Below are 25,646 nucleotides of genomic sequence, written 5' to 3'. Positions count from 1 at the left end.
TTTCAAACTAAGCGCACTCCGACACTGACAGCAACCGTTTCATATAGCGCAGCGTAGTGAACTGACTGTTGTGCGCGAAGTTCACGCATCTCTGTCGTACGTAACGAATCTCCTGCTCATTTCCCGTACCGCTCCGGTACCCCTGTTCTACCCCGGGTTCCCCTAAACGTGCACTGGAAATGCCTGGATTTGTTTTTATTTTTGTGAAAAACTTATGAACGCACCCCGGTTGATGCCAAATAATCCGTAGATTAAGATCTATCTCTGAATCGACGAACTGTCAAATTGACAGACCATTGTATTTGTTATGGTATTTAACCTGAAATGATTTCGCTTTAATCTAATTTGAGTTATTTTGCGGAAACATGAGCGGTGGTATAGCTCCAAGTAAAAGCACAGTATATGTCTCAAACTTACCATTCTCACTCACAAATAATGATCTTCATAAAATCTTTGAAAAATATGGTAAAGTTGTCAAGTAAGTAAAAACCTATCTAGAATATTTTTGCTCACATTTCTCCCGTTTGAATAATATTGAATTTCTCTATTTTTATGGGATATACCGACTTAATGAATGTATAATAAAAAAAGAGTTTCATGTATGAGATAATACCTTCATTAAAAATAGCCATATTAGATGGGCAAGACATGGTCACTTTATCAATTGCACCACTTCTTGTACAATTTCTTTGATTGAAAATTTATTTCAGGCTTGCGCAGTACGTCGTGAAAAAATGTGTTTCCTCATTTATCCTAGTAGTCCTAATAGAACTATGCAATATTAATTTCTGTGTTTGAATCTAGTGCATCTTATTATACCATTTCTTGCACCACTATTTGGTTAATTATTATATTCAGAGGTTACGCAATAACTACAAGTTAATGTAATTCAGCACCCATAGAATTAAGAATAGTTCAGAAAGAGCGTAGAATCATATTTGAATACATTGGACTGTGTACAAATATCCCCCCACTTTGCCCCACTTTCACCGCGCGCATTCGTGAAGTCAACACGTAATTTTGCCAGATGAGAAAAATATAATCATAACACATAGGTAAACACATAAGGTAAAAAACACATAAGGTAAAAAAAAGCAATATGTTAATTTCTCTAAAATTTTATTGTGCACCCGGGAATATTGATTGACACAACAGAGTAGATAAATAAAGGGTCATTTAATAAGAGTAATTGAATTAATGAACTTTGAACTTAAAATATAAAACAAATTTTATTTTACAAAAAACGGATATTTTTATATCATGTTAAATAATATTTGATGTTATAAAGATAATGCCGGTTAAATGTCCACCGCAGAGTTGTACATATAAACAGAAAACCCGCCTTTTATTCATATTTTGATCTAAAAACTTTGTGGTTTTCTAGGGTAACAATTGTGCGAGATAAAAAATGGCGTACTTCAAAAGGAGTTGCTTTTATACTATTCCTAAACAGAGAAGACGCCTTTTCCTGCACCAAAGATTTACATAACAAGGAAATGTTTGGGAGGACTCTAAAATGTAGTATAGCCAAAGACAATGGAAGGGCTGCTGATTATATAAGAAGGTTTGTAAAATATCTATTGATACTTTTTACATTAATATATTAGACATAATAAAGATTTTAGATCGATTCTTGTATTTTTGTTGCTTTTTTTTTTAAATTTAGGCATTTGAATTAACAGTCCAAATCTTTAGATATCTACTATAGTCCTTAAAATATAGCTTGATTAAAATGACAGCTGCCAAACTAATGTCACCAGTGATGGGAAATTACTAATCACTGACCATGTACCGATCAAATCGATTTTGTCAGTTTTTTCATGCAATCATGAAACTCTTTTTCCGAAAATTGATATAAAAACGCAAAAACAAGCCTGTTATAGTGTGTTCAAGTCAATTATTTACTAAAAAATAAGTCATTAAATACCCTTTTTCATGAAGAACAACAAATGAGTTATTTTTTATTCAACAATGTTTGATTATGTCCAAATGCTTGCAGACAGGCTGGATTTCATCCCTAGGGAGTTGTTCGTATTTAAATTTATTTCAACAGAGAGGGAAAAAGTTTTTGAGATGGGAATATGGAAGTCTAGGCATTTACAGGGCTTATGACCTGTCATCGGCTGGTTTAAGTGGCGTGAATGTTACACAGTGTGTAAAGTGGCCACTTAAACCAGCCGATGACAGGTCATAAGCCCTGTAAATGCCTAGACTTCCATATTCCCATCTCAAAAACTTTTTCCCTCTCTGTTGAAATAAATTTAAATATTTTTTATTCGATCAATTTACATTGATCAATTTGTCCATCTCTAACATTTTTGCAAAATGACGTAACCTTGTAAGAATATCATTAATAATTAGGTTTATTTTAGTTTTAAAGCTGATTTTACATAACTATGTTGATTTATATGTCAAGCATTGTATTAAAAAATATAAACTAACATGCCAGATACGAATGATTTTTCATGTGTCAATAATCACTCCTTAGACATTACTACTAAGTTATGTTGTCACTTTAACTAGTAATAGTTCTACATTATCTCTGGTCACTTTTGCTGAGAACTGTCATTCTAATCAAGTTATATTTTAAGGACTATAGATTCAACCTATTAGAGTTTATCAAGATTGAAAGATATTTCTTCTTCTTAGTTTTTTTGGCTTTTTTCACCCCTAACTGGGGTGTTCTAGCCAGTGTCAAGTTTAAGATATCTTATTGAAATATTTACACATGTGTTAGTACTATACATTCAAGTTAGTGTGTTAATATCTATATTACATACACTTTACATACTATATAACTTATTTACAACTTAATTCCATTTATAACTACATATTTACATAAAATTTTAAATATCTGTTTATTGGGTGGGGACAAGAGAGTTAACATATTAGTGGGGAATGGGACGCTGATTTTGGAGAGGTCAGATAGGAACTCAGGATAACAATCATTTATGGGGCATCCAAAGAAAACATGATTCAGATCTTCCTCCTCAAGCTGACATTCGCACATGGCAGAGTCCCGGACATGGATTCTAAACAAATGAGAACTATTGCAACAATGTCCAATGCGCATTCTGCATATAGAAGATGTCTCAAATTTGTTCAGAATCACTTTGGAGAACCAAGGCTTTTCTGGTACATTTGGTTTCAATTGGAAAAGGTGTCTTCCCTTGGCTTGGGAGGAGGCTACCCAATATTCTTGCCATGTTTGAAAGATATTTCAACACAACTTGTTTCCCATCCCACAAAATTAAAATATTTGGGTAAATCATAAGAATGAATTTATGTATGTGTAAAAAATAAATTATCTTGATGTTAATTTTATCTTCAGGAAAGAGTATCTGGATAAGTCCAAGTGCTACGAGTGCGGAGAGGAAGGTCACCTGAGTTACGTTTGCCCAAAGAATGCGCTGGGAGAAAGATCCCCTCCGCCCAAGAAACCGAGAGTCAGAAAGAAAAACTTCCAAACAGATGACGATGTAAGGCTTACTAATTTATTTGTACAAATTTATCTGGGAATGAATGCTTGATGATGAGTTTTCCACAGTGTTAACATTGGGAAGAGAGAATCATTCAGGTGCCAGTCCGGGTACTATAAAATATTCAGGTGTAAAAACACTGTAGTCAACCATGTCAGGAATCAAACCCGAAACCTCTTGCACAGTAGGCAATCTCGCTGACCATTACACCACCAGGCGGATACTAGCAGAGTGAATACTAGGCTCCGAATAATTTGCAATTCTTTTCAGAGAAACTGTATACTCTTTGACAGCAAAATTTGTAAATATTTAAGCATTAATAATAATAATAATATTTGGCTGATTTATATAGCGCCATTTTTGTAAAAAATCACCTCAAGGGCACTTTACAATTGTATATCTAAACTTACATTCTAACTAAACTTGAGTGATATATTATATTTCCAGATTTAAAATTGAGGGTATGATAGTCTAAAGAAGTGGGATTTTAGTTAGGATCTGAACTGACTGGGACTGTCGATGATTCGTAAGTTTGAAGGCAATTGGTTCCAGGCAGAGGGGCCAGCGGCGGCAAAAGCACGATCTCCAAATCTAGTGTTTGGGGAGCGCCGGATTTCGACAAGTTTTCCTCTTCCTGAATCAAATGCTGACCTAAGAGTAGATTTTCTTTGACATATGTTTTCCCTAATACAAAGGTCCGATAGGTATTTTGGAGCCATTTCATGAAGGGATTTGAATACTGTCCAGCACAGCTTGTATTTTATTCTCTCTGGCCTTTTTAACCAGTGCAAATCTCGAAGATGTTGTGAGATATGAGAATATTTTTTTACTCCCGTAATAAGCCTTGCTGCTGCATTGAAAACAGATTGAAGTTTATTAGTTTGATATTTGCCAAAAGCATTGCCAAAAAGTTAATTTAAAAGTTTTGTTAAATGCAAGCTGTTTAGAAAAGGTTATTATAAAAATCATAGAATAGTTAAAAGACAATTTCTTGACAATGAATTGATCTTTTTTTGACGTTTGCAAAAGATTTAATGAATTATATGTGAAAGTTTTTTTAATAAAAAATTCTTGTAGTCAGGAGATGTCAGGCATTAGATGTGTGATACCCCTCCATTCTTCCCGGTCCCTGGCCAAGTTAAGGGTTAGGATCCTGTTAATTCCTCTTTTGGCTCGGTAACTGGTTGGCATATTAAAATTAGTAATTTTACACCAAATAAATGAGAGTCAAAATTATTTAACATGGAAAATCAAAAAGTTAGTGCTCAAAAAGTTTTTTTTTTATGAAATGACAAAATTAAAAAATAAATAAATCCTTTAGCTAATAAATGAAGCAATCATGTACAGGGTGTTCTTTAAACCCTGTCACATCCAAAACCACGATGATCAGTATGGGCAAGACGACATATTAGCATATTTAAAAAAAAGGGGGGGGAGTCTGATACACCGTCAACCGCACGGCCGCGCCCCCCTCGCTTCTCCCTTGCAGAAGTAAGCAACCATTTGTTTTTTATCTATATTTTATTTTTTAAGATTTTAGTCATTTTAAAAATTTATTTTAATGTGCCAATATGTCTTCTTGCTCATACTGATCATTGTGGTTTCGGATGTGACAGGGTTTAAAGAACACCCCGTATATTGACAGTAAAATGGCTGCGCAATTACTGGTGCGCGTAAATTTTTTAGGGGTCAAAATGAACATAACTTTTTGTATTGAATAACCTAAATTTAGCTATAGAGGCGCATTCACTTCATACAAGTTGTCTTCTTTCAAATGATCACTGAATCAAATTTAATTATAAACACCTCTCTCTCGCTTCCACCTCCACCAAGTCTACTACATACCATTGTCTTTCTACTTTCCTTTAAAACAATTTTCAATGTATAAATATGTCCTTAAAAATGCCCATTGAGCGTGTATATAAATAAATAATCTCTGGGTGCATTAGTCACTTAGCCTTTTTACCATCGATATATTTAGCAAAGAAATTTCTTTCCGATGCGTACCGGTAGATTGTAATCTGTGGTTTTATTACTAGTAAAATTTATCCACATTCATACAAAGATAACTATTTGAATCAATTTCAGGGTGAAGAATACTATGACAACTCTGATGATGAAGTAAGGGAATCAAGGACGGCTGATAATGCAAATAAAGTAATCCAAGAAGACCCTGAAACACTAAGTTCTGCCATTAGAATGGAGGTAAATATATTAGATAAAAAAATCTGGTTCCTGCTTCCCTCGAACAACTTGCACAATAATAAACCATGGAATACCCAGGGTGGAATAAATATATAAAGCACCAACTTTTTTATTTCGAAAGTAGACTGAATAGTATATTTTAATAAAATATTATTTCATTTTCCAATGAACAAAATTAGAGTGTACAAGCTGTTGTAAATATCTAAGGTATGTATATGTTTTTTACAGCAATTAAAACGAGAAACTGAACAGTACAACTACGGAGCAAGCAGTGTACAGAGTGAAGATTCAACCCAAAGTAAAACAGCCAAGAAAAAAATCAAGAAAGATGCTTATTTCAGCGATGAAGAGGTATCCGAGTGATTCCTTATTTGAAGACATCAGTCAGCCTCCTTTGGAGAACAATAATCATAAAATTCAGATGAAAAATCGTATGGTTCTTAATGTTGAGTAATAATTATTTTATTGACCATGCATTTTATTTCATAATTAAAGCCGTGAATTAGAAATCTGAATTGTTTATTTTATTTTAATATTATTAATTTAATTTTAAGTGAGCAGCTTAACACTAAAGTACTCGCACGGACTACTATAGTAAGCCAACAACGGGTCATGAGCCCTGTAAAATGCGTATACTTCCATATTCCCTACTCTAAAATGTTCTTCACCTCCGTTGTAATTTGTTAATCTTTATGACTCCGTCATAAAATCACTTTTAATTTATTTTTTATTAATGTTCATCTTCTTTCATATGGCATCATCATATGGTTAGTCTGAAACATTCAAACTATTTACAGAATGTTGAAAAACAAAATGAAATAATAATACAAATGAATATACAGAATATTAAATTTTTTTAATTTTACCAATTTTCATAAACATAAAATATCAATTATAAAAATAAAAAAATAATTGTCGACGGCAATCTATCACCACGTACGTATAATATCACCACCTAAGTCATCCAGTTATGCCATTCGGCGGTAAATATATTCAAACATTTCTAGTAAAAACATTATATATAATTTGTAAAGTAAGATTTACCTAAATGATAAAACGAAACAATAATTTTACCGAACACACATAAAAAAAATAATTTAATCTTTCTCTTCTAAAGTGGACAAATTTGAGTTATATGGTGATGGATTGATTGCTGTCGACGTAATTATTATGTTTTAAAATTTATTTTCTTTATTAAAATTATTATTTAAACAAAGCTGCCTATAAATGACCAATTTATATAAAAATTAAGATTAAACAATAAAAGTAAACAAAACTACTGTATTATTGCTCGGTACTTTAATTTAATACAGTAATTGTATGGAAGACTAATTAATACTGTAGAACTCCATTTATCCGAACTTCAGTCATCCGGGTTGCCAAACATCCAGATCATTATCAGGAAATAAAAGAGTAGTTTTTAATTTGAATTAAATTGTGCAATTAACTTTGCTGGACATGGGACATGTTTAAGTAAGTGTTTGATGTGATTACAATTCGCTGCATTATTTCAAAATCAATAAAATCTGGCACTCATTAATCTGGATAATTGGAGTTTCACTGCACTTTTAAAAACATTATCTATTTATTAAATGGCACAATTGATTATTACACATTATAAGGAATATTGACGGCCAGTTAAAGTGAAACAATTTTCAAATAACCACCAATCACTCTTTTTGTTTAATTAATTTGAGTTAAACTAAAATCAATCTTTTTTTGTTATTTTTTTAGAATAAGAAACAACAAATTAACAGCCCGGTTACAACCAAACATGTTCAACATGAAAATTCAAGATTGCTTAGTACTTAAACTATAATATTAATAAATCTAATAATAAAATATAAAAGTCTAGGGCATAACATATCGTGGGTATACCTGGCAAAAAGCTTTAATTCTCAAATCCCTGTTTTAAGAAATCAAGCATTTCAGTTTTGTTCCAATTTTACTCTTTTATATCTTATTTAAATATATGTAGTAAGATGTTACGTGCTCATTTAAGAACATGTTTTAAATTTTTCCGTTTATGAATTTTATATTTAGTAAATATTAAGTTATTTAAAGCTTTTAGCCTGAATAAAATACCCGGAATACGACTTAACCTTAAATTTATTTTAAAAACTACAGATATATGAAATTTAACATGACTTATTGTATTTTGCCAGTTAGCGTTAAAAACTTTACAAAACTGCATCATTAAGTCAAATCCACATATTTTCCAGTTAAGGTTTTTTGCCACCCACAGTATACCCACGATATTTTATGGAATATTAATGGCCAGTTAAAGTGAAACAATTTTCATATAACCACAAATCACTATTTTTGTTCAATTAATTTGAGTTAAACTAAAATCAATCTTCTTCTGTTGTTTTTAGGAATAAGAAACGACAAATAAATAGCCCGGTTGCAACCAAACATGTTCAACATGAAAATTCAAGATTGCTTAATATATAAAATATAAATAAATCTAATAATAAAATATAAAAATCTAGGGCATAACATGTAATGTTTCTTTTTTCAATTCGCCATATTCGAGTACTTATGTGGAATTTTAAGGACAATTTTAAAATTTAATGAAAACTGTGTTTACATCATACATAAAATAAATAGCTACATACATACTGCACACAATTTAATAATTACTCTTGTTTTTGAAATGCAAGACATTTATTCAGACTACAACATAAGACGGTTTCCATTGGCGTGCCACCAGTGTGGATCCTGACTTAAGCCGTTTTTAATATTCACGCACTCACTGTGATTTCTGTATTATATATATTATCATTTTTAGCCATATTTTCTCTACATGGAAATTTATTTGCCTTTTAAATAAACATGTGTTTTTTTTTTCTTTTCCATCAATGCGCCTGTTAAATCAAAACAATATTTATTATAAGATAAAAAAAAGAACTGGTTTCTCTACATAAAAGTTGCCTTGCAAAAAAATACATTGTATATTTTTTTACAAATTTATGTAACTTGGCTAGAATTTTAGTATTTCATAACATTTACCTCTTTAAAAAAAAATATCAACCTATCTTATTTAAAATAAGTATTTTTTAAACCAAAATTCAATTTCGGAAATTAATCAAACAATGGCGGAGAGATTGCGCGGAATATATTAAGCAGTGAAAAGGTTAGTAAAAATGAAATAATATATTAACCCTTTGTTCCCTGAAGATAGATTTAGTAGTCTTTTTGAACTTTTTCATTTTTATGTTATGCTAGAATCAGCTTTAAAAAAAATGTATTTTCCTTATTTTAAAAAAAAAAACTCTTTATATAAAAAAATAATGGTATAAATTTGTACCGTCAGGGAATTGCAATATAAAAAGTTGCTACTTTTCCAATACGATATATTTACAAATAAAATCATTAAAAACCCGGATTATAATCACACCACAAAAATATTAGAAAAAAAAAAACTTACTTGCTATGATAATTATAATATTGAGGAAAGGAGAAGCAATTTTACACAGCCAAACGGGTGACTGCTCTACGCAAAACTGATCCAAATGCATTCTCATATAAGAGATATCCAAGTTATTTCACATTTGGAAAAATATGTACCGTCAGGGAGCAAAGGATTAAATGCATAAAAAATAAAAATTTTAATGCTTTACTAAGAACTCATTAGATTAGGCCTGAATATTAAGCATTTATTTAAAAACTGAAGCAAAAAAAATTATGAGTGGTAAAATTTTTACTAGCCGCTGAAAGACTTTTTTTTGTCAAATTGACTTTATTACGCTAACAGATTTTATTAATTGTAATACATCATTCGACAAAATGACAATGTTGATATCGACAACGATTTTCAACATAGGAATATAAGCTGTCGATATGTAGATGCATATAAAAAGTACTAAGATAGAACTAAGATAGAAGATAGAACATAGAAATAAAATTTACAAATATATCAAAAGATACGAATTAAAATATAAATATTAGTTAAAATGTGGAAACCGTATCACTATCCCACTCCGGACAAGCGTTTTCATCTAATCTCGCAATAAACACTTCATTAATCCCATTGTTGAAGAACTTGCAGTCTGTGAATGTTATATCCGAGTACCTGGAATAGATGACACAATTATTACTATACATAGCATACTATAGTCCTTAAAATACAGCTTGATTAGAATGACAGTTGTCAGCAAAAGTGACGACATAACTTTGTAGTAACGTCTAAGGAGTGATTTATACTGACACGAAAAATCATTCATATCTGGTATGTTAATTTATTTTTTTTATACAATGTTTGACACATAAATCAACATAAATATTTAAAATCAGCTTTAAAACTAAAATAAACCTAATTATTAACGACGTTCTTACAAGGTTACATCATTTTGAAAAAACGTTAGAGATGGGACAAATTGATCAATGTAAATGGATCGAATAAAAAAATAATTCATTTGATGTTATGTTGTTCATGAAAAAAGTATAAATGTCTTATTTTTTGGTGAATGTCTTATTTTTTGGTGTCTTAAACACACTATAATAGGCTTGTTTTTGAAACAGAGTTTCATGTTTGCATGAAAAACTGATAAAATCGATTTGATCGGTACATAATCAGTGATCAGTAATTTCCCATCACTATTGACATTAGTTTGGCAGCTGTCATTCTAATCAAGCTATATTTTAACGACTTAAGTTTCAGTTTCAGCGCCAGGGCTGCGATTATAAACGCCATCTTCACCAGTACATATTATAGAGACGGTATAAAGTAACATCGATATTTATTTACAAAAATGTGTATATTTGAAACCTGCTATCCGGTGTTTAAAAATATTTTAAATATGCCAATACAGTACATGTAACAATTACCTAAATATGTTTACTTTTAGAAGCCGTCTAATACATTCACATCCCTAAGAAGAACCGTGGGGCAATGGTTCTAAAAAAAAGGTATCTAATTAATATAGGAATAAGAAAAACTTTAAACCAAAAATCCAACCTGCAAAGAGGTCTGTAGTCCTTATAGTCTGTGGGCTGATGTCCAATAATAAAGTAAATTGTATTACCTAAGAAGTAAGCTGCTGCAGCCCCCTTCGGAAGCCGCTATTCCACTAGTCTCGTATCGAATAGCTGCCTCCACATAGTCCTTGAAGACACAGCGCACTAGCGTCACCTTCGCACCTGCGTACACCTGAAGCCCTACACCGCAATTGCTCAGGGTGCAGTCTACCAGACGTACCTGAAAGAGTTGATTATTCTCCCGTGATTCAGTTGTTAACAGAATTGTAATCAAACATTATTAACAATATTATTATTGAAGCAGATGTGTGTACATTAGATGTATATATTATATACTAGTGGACCCGACAGACGTTGTCCTGCCCGAACATTGGCTTGCCTGCTATTAGCTTGGAAAAATACTTTTCATTGATAAGTAGGTATCTAGGTACTTGTTTATGGTTGAGTTCCAAAACATAAAAAATTTCATTTTAATAATTAAATATAGAATTCTTTTTGCAAATGTCAAACTCGGCTCTTCTCACTAACAGGGGTGCACTTTATTAAAACAAGTATTGAATGTTAGTTAATATTATTTAAGTATTACCAAAAATTCAGTTAAAAGAAATAAATGTGAAGAAATTACTTATAATGTAAAACTCCTTAGAGCGTAAGGAAAGAATCTGATTGGGATCCATAAAAAGCGAACCCTGTTTGTAAACACTCAAAAACAATATTTTTTTACACACTAAAAATAACATCCTTCCTTTTTTTTTGTGTATGCATTTTCGTTGAATACAACCTTGGTAGGTCGATAAATAAAACATTTATGCGCGAACACGAGCAGCGCAAAGATCTAAATTTCGCTGAAAACCGCACGTAACTCGGTTAAGCCATTTAGAAGGAGTCCAGTGACATCACACGTACAGAGGAATTATATATATAAAGATATATATATATTTATATATAATTTAAAAATATACCGAAGGAAAAACAGTCGCAATATGAGGACAAAGTATTTTTGCAGCATGATAACACTCGGCCACATGTTGCAAGGCCAGTCAAAACATACTTGGACACGCTCAAATGGGAAGTCCTACCCCGCCCGCCGTATTCATCGGACATTGCTCCTTCCGATTACCACTTGTTCCGATCCATGACTCATGGCCAGGCTGAGAAGCACATTCGTTCTTATGAAGATGCCAAAAAAAATATCTCAATTTGCGGATAACCTCAAAAGATGAGTCATTCATCTGAGATGGTATTCGTAAGCAGCCAGAAAGATGGGAAAAAGTAGTCGCTAGCGATGGACAATACTTTCAATGACATGTTCTTTGCCATTTAAAAAAACAGAAAAAACAGCGAGAACTTATTCAACTCCCCAATACATGAGGGCGTTGGAAGCAAAGATAGCAAACTTCTGTTTTGGTGTTTTCGAGAGAACTAACAAAAACTGGTACATTAATGCCAAAGTGAGTCTTTATGTTAGAAATGTTATTTTCACTGAATATACTAATAAATTGGCTTTAATAGAAACACAAATTCAAAAAACTTTCTTAATATTTGTATGGCACGGCCATTTTGAAAATTAAAATCTCAAGACTGTCATTGGTTGAAAAAAATGTCCGATGTATATTGCTATGTTTGCTTAACACTATTTTTAAACCATCATCTGTGTTGTTCTTGTCCTATAAGAAGGGAATTGGTAAATTACAAATCTAAATACTAGACTAACTCGAGAGAACCACGCGCCGACCACGCTCCAAGGTCTGAGAGATTGTTAGGACGATTAGGGTCTTTGCATAGGATTGTTTCTACTTTTGGTATTAGGATAATGGTTTTTGCGAGGAATTCAGTATTATGACGAGAAGTAATTTCGCTTGAGTTCGATAGGGATCATGTTGGCATCTATGTTAGGATTTTGCCGGTAGTGTCTTGATAATTTGATGTTCCACTGTGATTTGGTCAAGATATGTATTGTTTTTCTTCTGTTGCTTGAGTGCATGTTGTATAGGGCAAATTATTCTAATGTTTCCCATATGTATTTGAGTTTTGTGTCGTTGTTTGATTTGTTTGTATTACTACGTTATTCTTCCTTTCCGAGGCGGGATCTGGAGCGTGCGGCCGCGGTCTCGATTTGGAACTAACACTGTATTCCTTCACTGTCATACTGGGACATTAGAAAAAGGTGATTGTGCTGACCATGTGTATTTGATTGATCACAAATTGACAATACTGCAGTGAGGGGTACAATGAATGCTTTTAAAGTTTCTTTCTTTTGTTATTTCCGGGGTTTGATTGTAAAGAAATATTAAATTTTCGCTTAATTAGTTTTAAAAAAAATGATATTGATATGCGAAACTGAAGAAAGACTCGAGTCTTTATGAACAGTTTCGGGAAAGGGGTGGATGCTTTCATTGTAAACCATCAGAAGTATGATTTTAAACTACATTTGCAACTCAACTCATGATTTTTATAAAAATAAAGTTGATAAAATAGTCTCTAGAATGAATGATGTATGCCTGGAGAGCGAATTGGCAATGAACGAAAGTAAGTCAAAAGTGATGGTATTTGAAAGGGATAGTGAGGTTACTGACTGCATAATAAATGTAAACAACGAATGTCTCGAGCAAGTAGAAGAATTTGTGTATCTGGGAAGCATGTTTTTAAGAGATGGAAGAGTATAAAAAGATGTCGAAAGAAGAGTGAATGCGGGCAACAAAATGAACAGAGCACTAAGCACAGTAATTTCTAATAAAAATATGTCAATCGAAGCTAAACTGGCAGTGCACAACGGAGTTTTAGTCTCAACACTTATGTATGGAAGTGAAACATGGAACTGGCAGAGGAAGGATGAAAGCCGAGTGAACGCGGTTGAAATGCGATCTCTTAGATGAATGTGTGGGAAATCAATGTATGACAGGGTTACGAATGATGAAATCAGGCGAGAGTGTAAATCTGAGACAAGTATAATTGATAAGATTAAGAAAGGGTCTCTGAGATAGTTTAGTCACGTAGAACGAATGGACGACGAGAGAATGGTAAAACAAGTATATATGGCGAAAATGAACGGCAACGTTAGACGAGGACGACCAAGGAAGACGTGGCATGATCAGATAAACCAAAATCTTAAGTCTGGTCATGTCAAAAGCAGACAGAACCGAAGGGCATGTATGACAAGATGTCTGAATGTGGAAGAGGCTAGGATTGTATGCCAGGATAGACGTGTGTGGCGGTCCATTCTCTCTGCCTACCCCTACGGAGAAATGGCGTGATGGTAGTAGTAGTAGTAGTAGATAAACTACAGAATGAAAAAAAAAAAAATTTTTTTTGTAGGTTGACATCTTTGCTTCCAATGCCCTCATATAGTCACATTGTCTTCAGATGTACTAAATTCAGAATTGGATTTACAATTCGCTGGTTGTACTTGAAAGAGTTCTCTATATCTACTGGAAACTTTAGTGCTTTGCCAAGAAATAAAGTCTCACGATGCTTTCTACGAGGTGGAAACGCGTTTATCACAAATATAAAGCTTACAGTGCTTCCGGAATGTGCCACGATGCCTGTGAAGAACCCGTCCACAGATGTCGCCGCCATATCCAGCTCGGCCCCGCGGTGAACCACGACCCCCTGCGCGTCCTGGTGGCCTGCGGCCAGGCGACACTCGGCGAGGGCGGCCCGCGCGGCTCTCACGGCCAGTGCCGTGCTGCAGCGAGCTGCGTCCAGTCGCAGACGGGAGAGGCTCGCGGGGCCGCGCGTGGCCACGCCCGTGGTGCGGTCTTCCGTGCACATGAGGGTGGCATCGCCGTCCACGGAAGTGATCTATGATAATTAACAGGTGGCATTACACTGCTATAATAATTGGATATAAAAACTTAAATGAGGTAAAAAATATTCAGAATGAGTGGAATATATCCACAGTATAAAAAAAAAAATGTGTATACGTACTGAAATTTTGAATACACAACACGATATTTAAATTCAGAATAGAGTACTCTGGTGCGTATACAAGACTCGTACCGTATAGTGGTCCCCCAGTGGGCTATGGTCGGGCAGCGGGTGTGGTCCCGAGCAGAGCAGCAGGTGGGAGTGGGGCGGGGGGCGCGGCGCACAGAGGGCGGCGTCCAGAGAGGGCGCGCAATGCACGGACGCCCCCGGGGGCAGCATCTCGCTCACCCGGCGCAGGCAGGAGATATGATCCTCCACGGTGCCCCCCATCCATATCACTATGTTCTGGAAATAAGGGGAGTGATCACAGCAGGTACATTAATCCTGTACCATCTAAAGTTGGTAAGTAATAGTATATAACCACTTACTGAGGTTTTTTTTATTTTCTTTATAGGAATTACTGCTAAGATTCAATTTTAGAGGCTTTGTTAGCTGTGTGAAATCGGGGATATGGAAGCAGGTTATGAAAAATACACCACAAAAATATTTCTTGGATTTTTTCTTCCGACTGACTGGAATCAAACTCGCGATGTTAATTTTACAGTTAACCATTTTACCAACTGCACCATGGTGCTTGTCACTACGAGTGTATACATCACACTCCTGTTTTACAAGGTGGATACATTCTACGCTATACTGTGTAAAAAATGTATCATTTTAAAATCTAATTTGAAAAATATATGAGAGTGTGTAGCAAGTTAGTTCTTAAAAAGTGTATTGTGTACAGTGATTGATATTGATAATTGATATACAGTTTACTGATAATTAGATTTACATTAATACAAAGAAATTCATAATATATATGCATATACGTATAGTCTATTCAAATCTTTAATAGCCTTTATTGACACGTGCGTGACAGAAAGTTTTTAAATGTGCGTTTTAACATAAACTAAATTTAAATGCTTACTTGGTTCACTGACAGCTACAAACACATTAATATAGGCTATTAAATGGAAAAATAAAATAGACAGAAAGTCCTAAAATTACATTTTTATAGACAAATTTCAATTCATTTATCCATACGTATTTAGTTGAAACATCAATAAAATTAGATATACAGTTAAACCTCTATCTATTGTCGAAGAATCGTCTTCCCGGATGGGTCCTTTATTTTTTTTAACTCAGAATTAATTCCATACGAATCACACGAAAAAGTATTGGATTGTATTGATCGTTTCTCTCTTCACCATTTTACATATTAATTTATATATTTTATCTGAATGTTTGACGGCGCTCGTGACAATGCGCGGATTATTTGAGAAAGAGAGTCGCAGTTTGTCGCCGATGAAAGGATCCGCCCTCTGCACTTTCATTTTCAAAAGCATGCACAATCTCGAAAGATTAAAAAACTTCTAATATGAACATGCAATAATTGATGCTGGAAAAAAAGTCATTTGCAAAGTGGAAAATATACTGTTGACTTAAGGAAATAATATAACAACAAAACAAATGTCGATGAAAGATGTAATAAAATTATTTTTTGTTCAGCTTACTAATTTTATATTTTTATTTAAATACATTTATTTCCACCAGGGACCTTTTATCTACAAAGTAAAATTATGTTGTATGAAAAACAGAACATGCATACAATTTTTCTTCTTAACATATTCAATCATATGTCACCGACGAAGATACTTTAAATGTTCATACAAATATACTCTTTTTCGTACACAACTATCGGTTTTTCTTTATGGACAGTCGAAGAAAACTCTGTCAACTTCGCATTGTAATCAGGGCCCTGAAACGTGTATCCTTTTTAGAATTTTAACCTAATAATGGCAACATGTATTGGGAGGGCAGTATTTTTACCAAATCGTATCTCCTTGTGTATTGACCTCTTATTCCTGCAATCAATGTTTTCTAGCATTCATAGTTGATTGCAATAGGTCCCTTTACAGATTGCAAATCTGGCGTCCATGCAATAACTGACCGAAATTCGGTCGACCCTATTGTAATGGACATTAGTTAGTATGGCTGGATACAAGGACAAACTCTGGAACGATCGTTATTTGAGTGAGACTACCGGAAGTATAACTAAAATGTTTTTCCCTGCCATTTTCAATGCCTCTGATTTCAGGAGAATGTAGAATGCTGGCTACGAGCTCACCCAGATGCTTACAGGCCATGGTGGGTATATCCCTCCTGATCCCGACAGTTTAGATAAATTAAAAGAAATTTGATTGCAGAAAAATCCACTTTTTTAAATATAAACCTTGTATAAGCGAGGTAAATAATAAAGCAACTCCCATATAACAAAAATAGGTCCCTTTAAAAACGATAGAGGTTTCACTGTTTATAAAAATAAAAGACAGGTAGATATAATATCTTGAGAATATGTGAAAACAGCAAGAAAATATTGCATCAAAAAACTCCCTCAGACGTGAAAAATATCAATGTCCAGAGTAATATTGTTCAACATATAGGTAGCTATTGTAATAGGCAACCTGTACATTAAGAAAATTCGTGTTTAGAGAAGGGTTTATTTAATATGACCAACCTTAGCTCTAAAATAAAAATTAAGTTTTCAAATTAGCTGTATCGTCCCCAATTCCACCTCAATTCCGAGAAAAACTTCCTATTCAGCGGGGTTTCAGACTGGAATAAATTGTCAAGCCTAGTTGTCCACTCTCCTTTGAAGGAAGAAGTACGCAGACAAAAAACAGTACATGAGATATGGGCGCACCAGCAAAGGCTGCCAGCCAATAACAAATAATAACAATAACCTGGGGTGGTAGATTTTCCTCTAATGGCTGCATCCTCAGGGGGGGATTCTGTAAGGACTCCCACCGGGAACGGACTTGCTGAAGGCGATTGTGGAGCATCACCAACTCAGACATTTGCTCTCCGGAACAATCTATAAATTAATAAGTACATTATGTTCTGCAGATAGCAGTGGCGAACCGTGTATAGAAGCGATTATGCGCAGCTTACCATTATATTTGACTGACCATAATAATGTTTTACTGTAACTTCTTTTACAGAAAAACAAATAAATAATTACTATTTATTGTAAATCATTTCCACCATTTGTATTTTTATCCAAATACAAATACTAATAAAGCGCGCCCAGCGCTTGCGGTGAGCCAAGAAACTAGCCGATTATTCCAGCTTATTTTTTCATACAAATAAGTATACTATATTTTAAATGTATTAACCCCAGTGCGGGATTTTTCTCCTAGATTAAACTTGCAGATTAAACAAATTATTTGAAGATTCTTGATTTGGAAAACAGTATTTCAAACATTGTTTCTTAAAGACTATTTTTCTTCGAGATGGTACTTTTGACATAAGACCATAATTACTTTCATGCGTCATATTGCAGGACATATAGCGCTCCACGCGGCCGTTTTTAGCACTATTAATTACTAGAACAATGCGGCCAGTTGGCATTTCAATTAAATACCTAATTTATTGTGTATGCAGACAATTGGTAGAATTCCATATTTGATTTGGTAATGTATCCAAAATAAAACAAGTTTATTGGACTATAATTATATTATTTTTTATAAAGTTAGAAAGTAGAATTATAATCCAATAAACTTGTTTTATTTTGGATACATTACCAAATTGAATACCTAATATCGACTAGATTCATAGTGGTATTTTTTATTTCTTTTTTAATGAATTATATATTAAAGTAATGGATAATATATCTATATAATATAATATTTCACAAAATTACATTGTTTGAGTTGATTTCATGGATGAGAGTTGGTGTATCACACAGAACCACAGAAAAATATCAATTTAAAGTATATATTACTTACATTATATTATGTACCTCCTATGTAGGTACAAATATATATTTTTTTATAGCTTACCTATAAATAAAATCACCATTCGTTCTGGTAGATTGGGAGTTAGCTATTTTTACTTGAAAGGCACTTTGATCCATCTTAGGAGCTTACCTCGAATACCCGAATGTTCCAATTTCTTGACCAGTCAGTCAGTAAAATCAAACAAAATGTTAAGTAGAGCGTACCGAGGGCGTTGTCTTCAGTGTCGCTGGGCAGGTCCTGCTGGGCGCGCGCGATGCCGGCGGCGAGCTGGGAGGCCTCGTGGCGCAGCGCGCGTAGCTCGGTGGGGGCGGGGGCGCCGGGCCGCCCGCCCAGCGCGGCGGCCCACAGAGCGCAGCGCGCCGCCACGTGCCGCTCGAACCAACCGCACTCATCGTCCGTGTCCAGGTCCCACTCCATCCAGATCATGGTGTAGAAGTATCTGGTATTTAAATATCGAATTCATTTATTTACGCTTTATATACATATAACTAATTGCAATAAGAGAGGGAAAACATTTTTGAGAACGGAATATGGAAGTACAGGCATTTACAGAGCTCATGACCTATCGTTGGCTGGTTTAAGTGGCCACTTTACATACTGTATAACAATTATCATTATGCCTATGTTTAAACACATTTTCTCAACTCTTCCATCTGTTGACTTTTGTGAGATAAAAGAGCTGAAACCTTTATTGATGTGGGTGAGATTCACCCGGCTGAATTATTTCACCTACTAGGCAAAACCTGAAAACACTTTTCCAATGAGGAAGTTCAGTGGTTTTGAAAAATAAATATATATATTTCGTATTATCAGCGCTACGATTTTTCAAAGTTTTGTATTTCTGAAATAACTTCACGTGTGATTTCAGAGGTTCTTTTCTGGTTATTCTCGATCAGTTCTTCCCATTGGTCCATCCACGGCAAGCAAACCGGACGTCTTCCATAACTTTCTCATTATTGGTTGATTCATATGAACCAGTAACGTCATTCAAAGTAGTTAGTTTTGGTTAAAATGTTTTTCACAATTTTTTTCGTTCATTTTCAGGTAACTTTGTGGTACAATTTAATGCTCCAATTTTTACCGCGCAGAAAAAAACATTTATTGTATCCAATTTCTCGTGGGGCTGAAGTTCCTCATTTTTATACCAGGATGTTTAAACATAGGTAGAATGGTGAATGTTACACGGTGTATAAAGTGGCTACTTAAACTAGTCAATAGCAGGCCCTGTAAATGGCTAGACACACTTTATACAAAAATGTTTTTCCTCTTGTTGCAATAAATTAAAGAGTTATTCGATGATCACCTTGAGAATCAAATCATGTTTGTGATTTTTCTTTACCTGTAGAGGTCTATGAATTCGGCCGTGGGGCGAATGTGCATGGCCGAGTTGGGCTGCGCCCGCAGCGGCCACAGTTGCTCCAGCGGCACCCCCTCGTGGCGAAGGGGCAGGCGGATGGCCTCGTCCTGCACCCCGAGTACCTGCAGTGAGGCGCGAAGTCCTCCGCCCTCCTCTGCCTCCCCGCCCTCCAGGTCCAGCCCCTCCACTGTCACGTACACCACGAGAGGGAAACGCGTGTCTGGAGAGAAAAAATGAATGATGCGACATTAAATAAAATAAAAAAATACAAAACACCAAAATAAAGAAAAAAGATTTCAAAACTGTGGCTCATATATGTATCTGCAGCTTCGCTGGGGCGGTATTTTATTTATTAAACGGCACAAGTGCCTTTTACAATATGAAATATAAGAATACGATGAGTTTGGTTAGATATTCAAAAATAAAAAAACAACATTAAAACATGGGTATAAAAAGAAAATTAACAAGAAAAATATACAAATATGTACAAAAAAAGTTGGTTTATTTTGAGCATAAAATGAGTTAACAGCAGATCATTAGCATAAGGAGCTTTTGCAAATTGATCGTTAATCGTTACTATAGAACATCATAAATTATTTAAAAAGGAATAATTTCAGTTCACAGAGACTTGAGTTAAAAATGTCGATTTGAGAGGTACATTAATTTCCTAGTCTGTGTATACGCGGTATTGGTGAGTGACAAAGATAGTTGGTTTGAGAAGGGTGACAATAATATGGAGTATTTTGTCTAATTCTACGTGTCTGTATATTGATATTTATTAAATCCAGGAGTTTGCAACAATCGAATTTAGAATTAACGATTTTATATAAAAATATTAAGTCAGTTATTGTCCTGCGATCCTCCAGAGTAGGTAAATTCAAAGAATTTAACAAAGACAAGTAGTTAATTTGTTCTATAGGAATATGCAGTTTAAAATTGTAGTATTTTTCGTGAAATAGACACAGACTGGATAGTCACTTGAACCTTTTATTTTTATTGAACAGGAGAGATGTAGTAGTATGGATTGTGATCAAAAATGACACTACACAGTGAGTAAAGCGGCCACTTAAATTAGCCAATGACAGGCTATAAGCCCTGTGGATGCCTAGACTTCTATATTATCTTCTCTAAAATGTTCTTCATCTCAGTTGTAATATGTGAAAGTTATGTATTTGTGCGAAATGTTGGTATTGTTGCTGCTAGGTATCTCCGCGTGGCGAGCTCACCTGTACCTAGTCTCCGGCACGTGTCCTTGGGGACCCTCCACAGGGCATCCCAGCCCGCGGGCTCCAGCAGCAGCTGCGCGCGGTAGCTCCACTCACCCCGCACCTGAGAGGCGCGCACGCCCTCGTCACGCTGTATCACGTCCCGCAGAGCCTCCACAGTCTCCTGGACCGTCCTCTCGAACCTCCACACGGCCTGGGACATGGCGAACTCGCCTGTAAACAATTTAGTTGGGAGGATATGCGGTGCCAGACTATTGTTATTTTTTGGTTTGATTGGTTCGTTTACGATAAGCAAACCAGATATCCTTCACAGCTCTCATATCATTGATTGGTTCATATTTATTATTTTTTTTTGTTTATTTCTCCATACATATATTTACATAGAATTTTAATTACAAAAATTTACTTTAAAAATACATCTTAAAATTAAGCTATAACATAATTTGGAAAAAATGTCCAAAAAGACTTCGGCGTCTGAGCGTGGGCCATTCCTTTTTTAATGATTTGTAAGTTTATAGCACCACTGACGTCGTTCAAAGTAGTGCGTTTTTATTAACATATTACAACAGAGATGAAGAACATTTAAGAGAAGGTAATATAGAAGTCTAGGCATCTACAGGGCTTATGACCTGTCAATGGCTGGTTTATGTGGCCACTTTACACACTGTGTAACATTCACCATTTTGCCTATGTTTGAACATCCATATTTCTTCAATTCTTCCATCTGTTGATTTTAGTGAAGTTAAAGAGCTGAAACCTTTATTGTGAAGAGATTCACCTGACTGAATTATTTCACATACTAAGCAACGCCTGAAAACAATTTTCCATTTTTTTAACTACTTCTTGGACCAGTTGGTTTCATTACAATATTTGAGTTTGTCCAAATGTTGTAATCTACAGAATATATTAAGCAAAAATAATTATTTGAATTTTACCTTCTCGAGATTGGCCATTTAGGTACTGGACACATACTCTTTAATTAAGAACAAGTATTTTTTTTGAGAAAGTATTATTTTGTCAATATTTGCGCAACACGGAATTACTGTATTGTGCAAGTTTTTAAAAAAGAAATTCACACCCATGGCCGTGGTTCTAATATTGTTTTTATTCATAGTGGTGGTGGTCGGCGCTATGCAAGCTCCTGACGTCACTGCGACCTGTGAAGATCTATTGTGACGTGTCCCCGTGAATAGTTCTTGCCCTCCAAGCCCAAGTCTATACCATGGCCTGGCTACTGTGTGGAAGGCGAAAGTTTACATTTTGCTAAATCTCCCCCTCAAATACCAGACCGGTACAGTATCAGGCTATTAGGTAGAGGGCGATCTTTTTAACATCCTCAGGTTTAACCAGCGGTCCCCCGAGGATGTGGCTTCTTTTATGATGTAAAGCATCACACATTCACATATAATGTGCATAGGTGTTTCCTTATATTTTCGTTACACTCCGAAATACAATTAGTAATTAGGATGCTGGGTTTTACCGTCGTGATTGGAATAATAAAAGTTGGGGTCAAGTATTTACAAATAAATATGCTGGAATGGGCAATACTTAACTATAAATAAGAAATAACTGTAGAAATGACACTGATGAAAAGTTGAACATGTATGAAGTATTTTGAGTTTAAATCGGTTATTTTTTTAATAATAAGTAAACAAATATATCATAAACACTTACAGCTTTTAGTTGAATGTAATAAAAGGAAAGAATCACAATCAAATTGAAAAATATCTTTAAAAGTCACGCACTTAGACCGCTTACGGAATTTTATTGTGAATTTATTTTGAATTCAAAATTGTTGTTATTTATGGCTACTGTAACAAAAAATTGGTGGCTAGGTAAAAATGAACATTTTTACATATATATTTTTAATTGGAGCTAATAAAGCTTGAAGCGGCATTATGCTTCTTTTTAATATATTTATTTTTGTATAAAAAAAATAAAATGGGTAGTGATACGAGCTAAACATACCTGTTTAAAATATTCAGGCATTAAAATCTTTTGTCCCCGTAAAAATAGGCAAGTATTTTCGTTTTAGATTATAAAATCAACTATGTTTGTATTGAGAAAAAACGCGGCAATATTTTAGAATATTTCAATACGAATTTAAATATAACTTTCCAATACATTCTTTTGTTTTCTCTAATCTGGGGTTTCTCAGCAATAATGCATTTCGATATAACCTTTTAGTTCATGCCACTGGGGTGACAGTCCCTATTGCGAAGTGTTTTACCCCCCTTGTGTTGGTAGTCATGGAGTTTTACCCCCCTTGTGTTGGTAGTAATGGAATTGGTAGTATCGCATCGCTATTTCGAGTAAGCGCTACGCACTTGCTACGTACGAGCGCTGATGTCGCATCATGACGTCACACAGTTAGAAAAAGCAAATGGCGCATGTGTGAAAAACGGTTTAAATTTAAAACCTGTGTTAATCTTAAATCTACGGCGTGCGTGTCCTGTTTTCGTTATTTTTTCGGTTTGTGTCAGTCTTCTCACCTTTTCTCTTCTATTAAAAGCAAAAAGCGCGTGTGAAAAATGGTTTAAATTTAAAACGTGTGTTAACCTTAAATCTACGTCGTGCGTGTGTCTTCTCACCTTTTCTCTTCTATTTTTCTCGCCTGTGATAATTATAACAATGTCAAAAAAGTGTTGTATGCTTTCTTGCCATGTATCCGGGGACATCGTCAAACTATATCGCTTTGCCAAAATTAGACACATCACATAGTAGAATTCGCTATGCATTTCGCGTATGTCAAAGACAGTTTCAGGCAAAGTTCATTGAGGGAAACTGTAGGCTACTTCCTGAAGCAGCACCGGCTTTATTTACTGAAGAACATATAGCCAAGGAAGCAAAAAAAAAAATTTTATATATCACAAAACTGCGCTAATTTTGTCCCTTGCTTTGTTGAAAAACTCTCCCAAGGGTTACATACTCGTGCAGAAAATTTTTGCATCGCCTTAAAGACGAACCTTATATAGACTTCTTGGGGGATTGAGTTTCCGAACAGGAATAAATGCAAACACAAGAGCATTTAAAAAAAATATTAATTAATATTTAATAATTTCGCTGTCACCATAACTATCTTTTGGTGTGAAAAATGAAGGACTCCAAAGGCTTCTCGATTTTGGAATTGAGAAAAAGCCAGGTTTGTTTTTAAAAAAAAATTTAGTATTGCAAACAAATTATTTAGTTCCATTTGTAATGTCATAATTTTGAGAATATATATTTTTTTCTTATTTCAGATTTGCGGACCATGCCCTGGTTTTTATGATAAGGGAGATTTTTTATGATATTGCTTACTATTTCTGTGAAGGGACAACTCCTGCCATTCAGTTAAATGTATTCGGGAAGTGTACGCTGCTGTTTCAGACACTGGTTTTATTATTAAGGCCAGTATATGTGACCAAGGTGCAACGAATGTTGGAGCACTTAAATATTTAAGAGAAGAAACACGAAGAATGTATTTGATTAATGGGAAAGATTATGGTAATAATTATTTTTAATATTTTATTAATAAAAAACTTTGCATTTATACGTCAATCATGAAATTAATATTAGTTAGAAAACAAGGTTCTGGTATTCAAAATTACCCATCATCAAATGTTAACATAAACTTGCAAAGGTTTGTATTTACACCTAATGATGGGTGATGAATTCTGAATACCCAAGACTTGTGTACTAACTAATATTAAACTCGTATGTGGTGTATAAATACAAAGTGTTTTTTATTTAAAATTAATTCTACAAATTAATTTCTAAAACGGTAGATAGAATTATTTTTATTTCCTTAGTTTATAAATGCAAAATTACATTCAGATTTTCTTTACAAATATTTTAAATAATACTACTTCAGTTTTATATTATGTTTAATGTTTTATTGAAATTTGTTTGCAGATGAAACATTTTTTGAAATATGTAGTCATAAGGTTTTTATAATTTATGACCTCCCCCATTTGATAAAGGGGTTAAAAAATAATTTTCTAAATAAAAATACATCAACTGAGGCTAAAATTTCAAGTTGTAATGATTTAATTTTTGTGTATGAACGGGACGCAAGGATTGGAGATGTGAGGTTATTGAAATCAATACACGATGCACACATTATACCTGATAAAATCCGAAAAATGAAAGTAAGCAACTGAGTGTTGAATGAAAGGACGGTTGCTGCTCTTCGTTTTGCTGCAGAATTTGGTATGTATCTAAATGTGCCGGATGAGATCAAAATATGAATTAAAAATATTTAGTCTTTAATAAATACTTGTTTTTTTCTATTTCAGAGTCATCACCCAAAAAATTAAGTTTGTTAGCCACCAGTGATGTCGTCTTATTCTTCGACAAACTCTCCGACAGTACAAATGGTGCTACCAACTTTTCCAAGGGTAAAATGAGATACATTGCTACACCGCAGTCTACACACCATGCATTTTGGATTGATGCTATTAACAAATTGAAGAAAATGAAATTTGAATTCAGGAAGAGAGACGATTGTACCATCTCTAAAAAACTATATTTTGACCATCAAAGGTGTTCAAGGGCTCTGGGCAGACTTGCATCAGGCTGGTAATAAAAAACTAGTTCTGCGACGTCTCAACCAAGATCCATTGGAAAACTTTTTTGGTACAATAAGAATGTACAATGGAAAGAATGTGAATCCAACATGCAGAGACTTTGTCAACACTTTTAAGTCTGCACT

At 34.3% G+C, this 25,646-nt stretch overlaps 2 protein-coding genes and 1 long non-coding RNA gene across 4 annotated transcripts; 2 read left to right on the top strand and 1 right to left on the bottom strand.

The window, feature by feature from the left end:
• The first annotated feature begins 28 nt into the window (after positions 1-28).
• On the top strand, positions 29-6,199 carry LOC148281327 (zinc finger CCHC-type and RNA-binding motif-containing protein 1-like). Its single transcript, XM_088226790.1, has 5 exons — positions 29-478; positions 1,385-1,564; positions 3,332-3,479; positions 5,568-5,684; positions 5,913-6,199. The coding sequence occupies exons 1-5, from the start codon at positions 366-368 to the stop codon at positions 6,045-6,047; spliced, it is 693 nt and encodes a 230-aa protein (XP_088082916.1). The 5' UTR covers positions 29-365; the 3' UTR covers positions 6,048-6,199.
• Positions 6,200-6,350: 151 nt separating this feature from the next.
• Positions 6,351-22,719, bottom strand: nesd (SHC binding and spindle associated nessun dorma). The gene is made up of 9 exons (XM_088226789.1): positions 22,631-22,719; positions 20,957-21,169; positions 19,713-19,950; positions 18,577-18,812; positions 17,318-17,448; positions 14,664-14,876; positions 14,181-14,465; positions 10,712-10,884; positions 6,351-9,759 (listed from the first exon to the last, which is right to left on the bottom strand). The coding sequence occupies exons 2-9, from the start codon at positions 21,156-21,158 to the stop codon at positions 9,636-9,638; spliced, it is 1,602 nt and encodes a 533-aa protein (XP_088082915.1). The 5' UTR covers positions 21,159-21,169; positions 22,631-22,719; the 3' UTR covers positions 6,351-9,635.
• Positions 22,720-23,155: 436 nt separating this feature from the next.
• On the top strand, positions 23,156-25,410 carry LOC148281325 (uncharacterized). Of its 2 annotated transcripts, none has more exons than XR_015822377.1 (4): positions 23,156-24,098; positions 24,196-24,439; positions 25,011-25,144; positions 25,231-25,410. It is a non-coding gene; the product is annotated as an uncharacterized LOC148281325 (long non-coding RNA). The 2 variants fall into 2 exon arrangements; XR_015822376.1 differs by having other exon boundaries at positions 24,848-25,144.
• Positions 25,411-25,646: the final 236 nt, after the last annotated feature.

This window comes from Micrasema longulum, unplaced genomic scaffold (assembly GCF_059751315.1).
Source record: "Micrasema longulum isolate JH-2025_06_02 unplaced genomic scaffold, ASM5975131v1 h1tg000469l, whole genome shotgun sequence".
In the NCBI taxonomy this organism is placed as follows: domain Eukaryota; kingdom Metazoa; phylum Arthropoda; class Insecta; order Trichoptera; family Brachycentridae; genus Micrasema; species Micrasema longulum.
The sequence above is the reverse complement of the archived record's forward strand: the minus strand, read 5'-3'. Positions and strand labels throughout refer to the sequence as shown.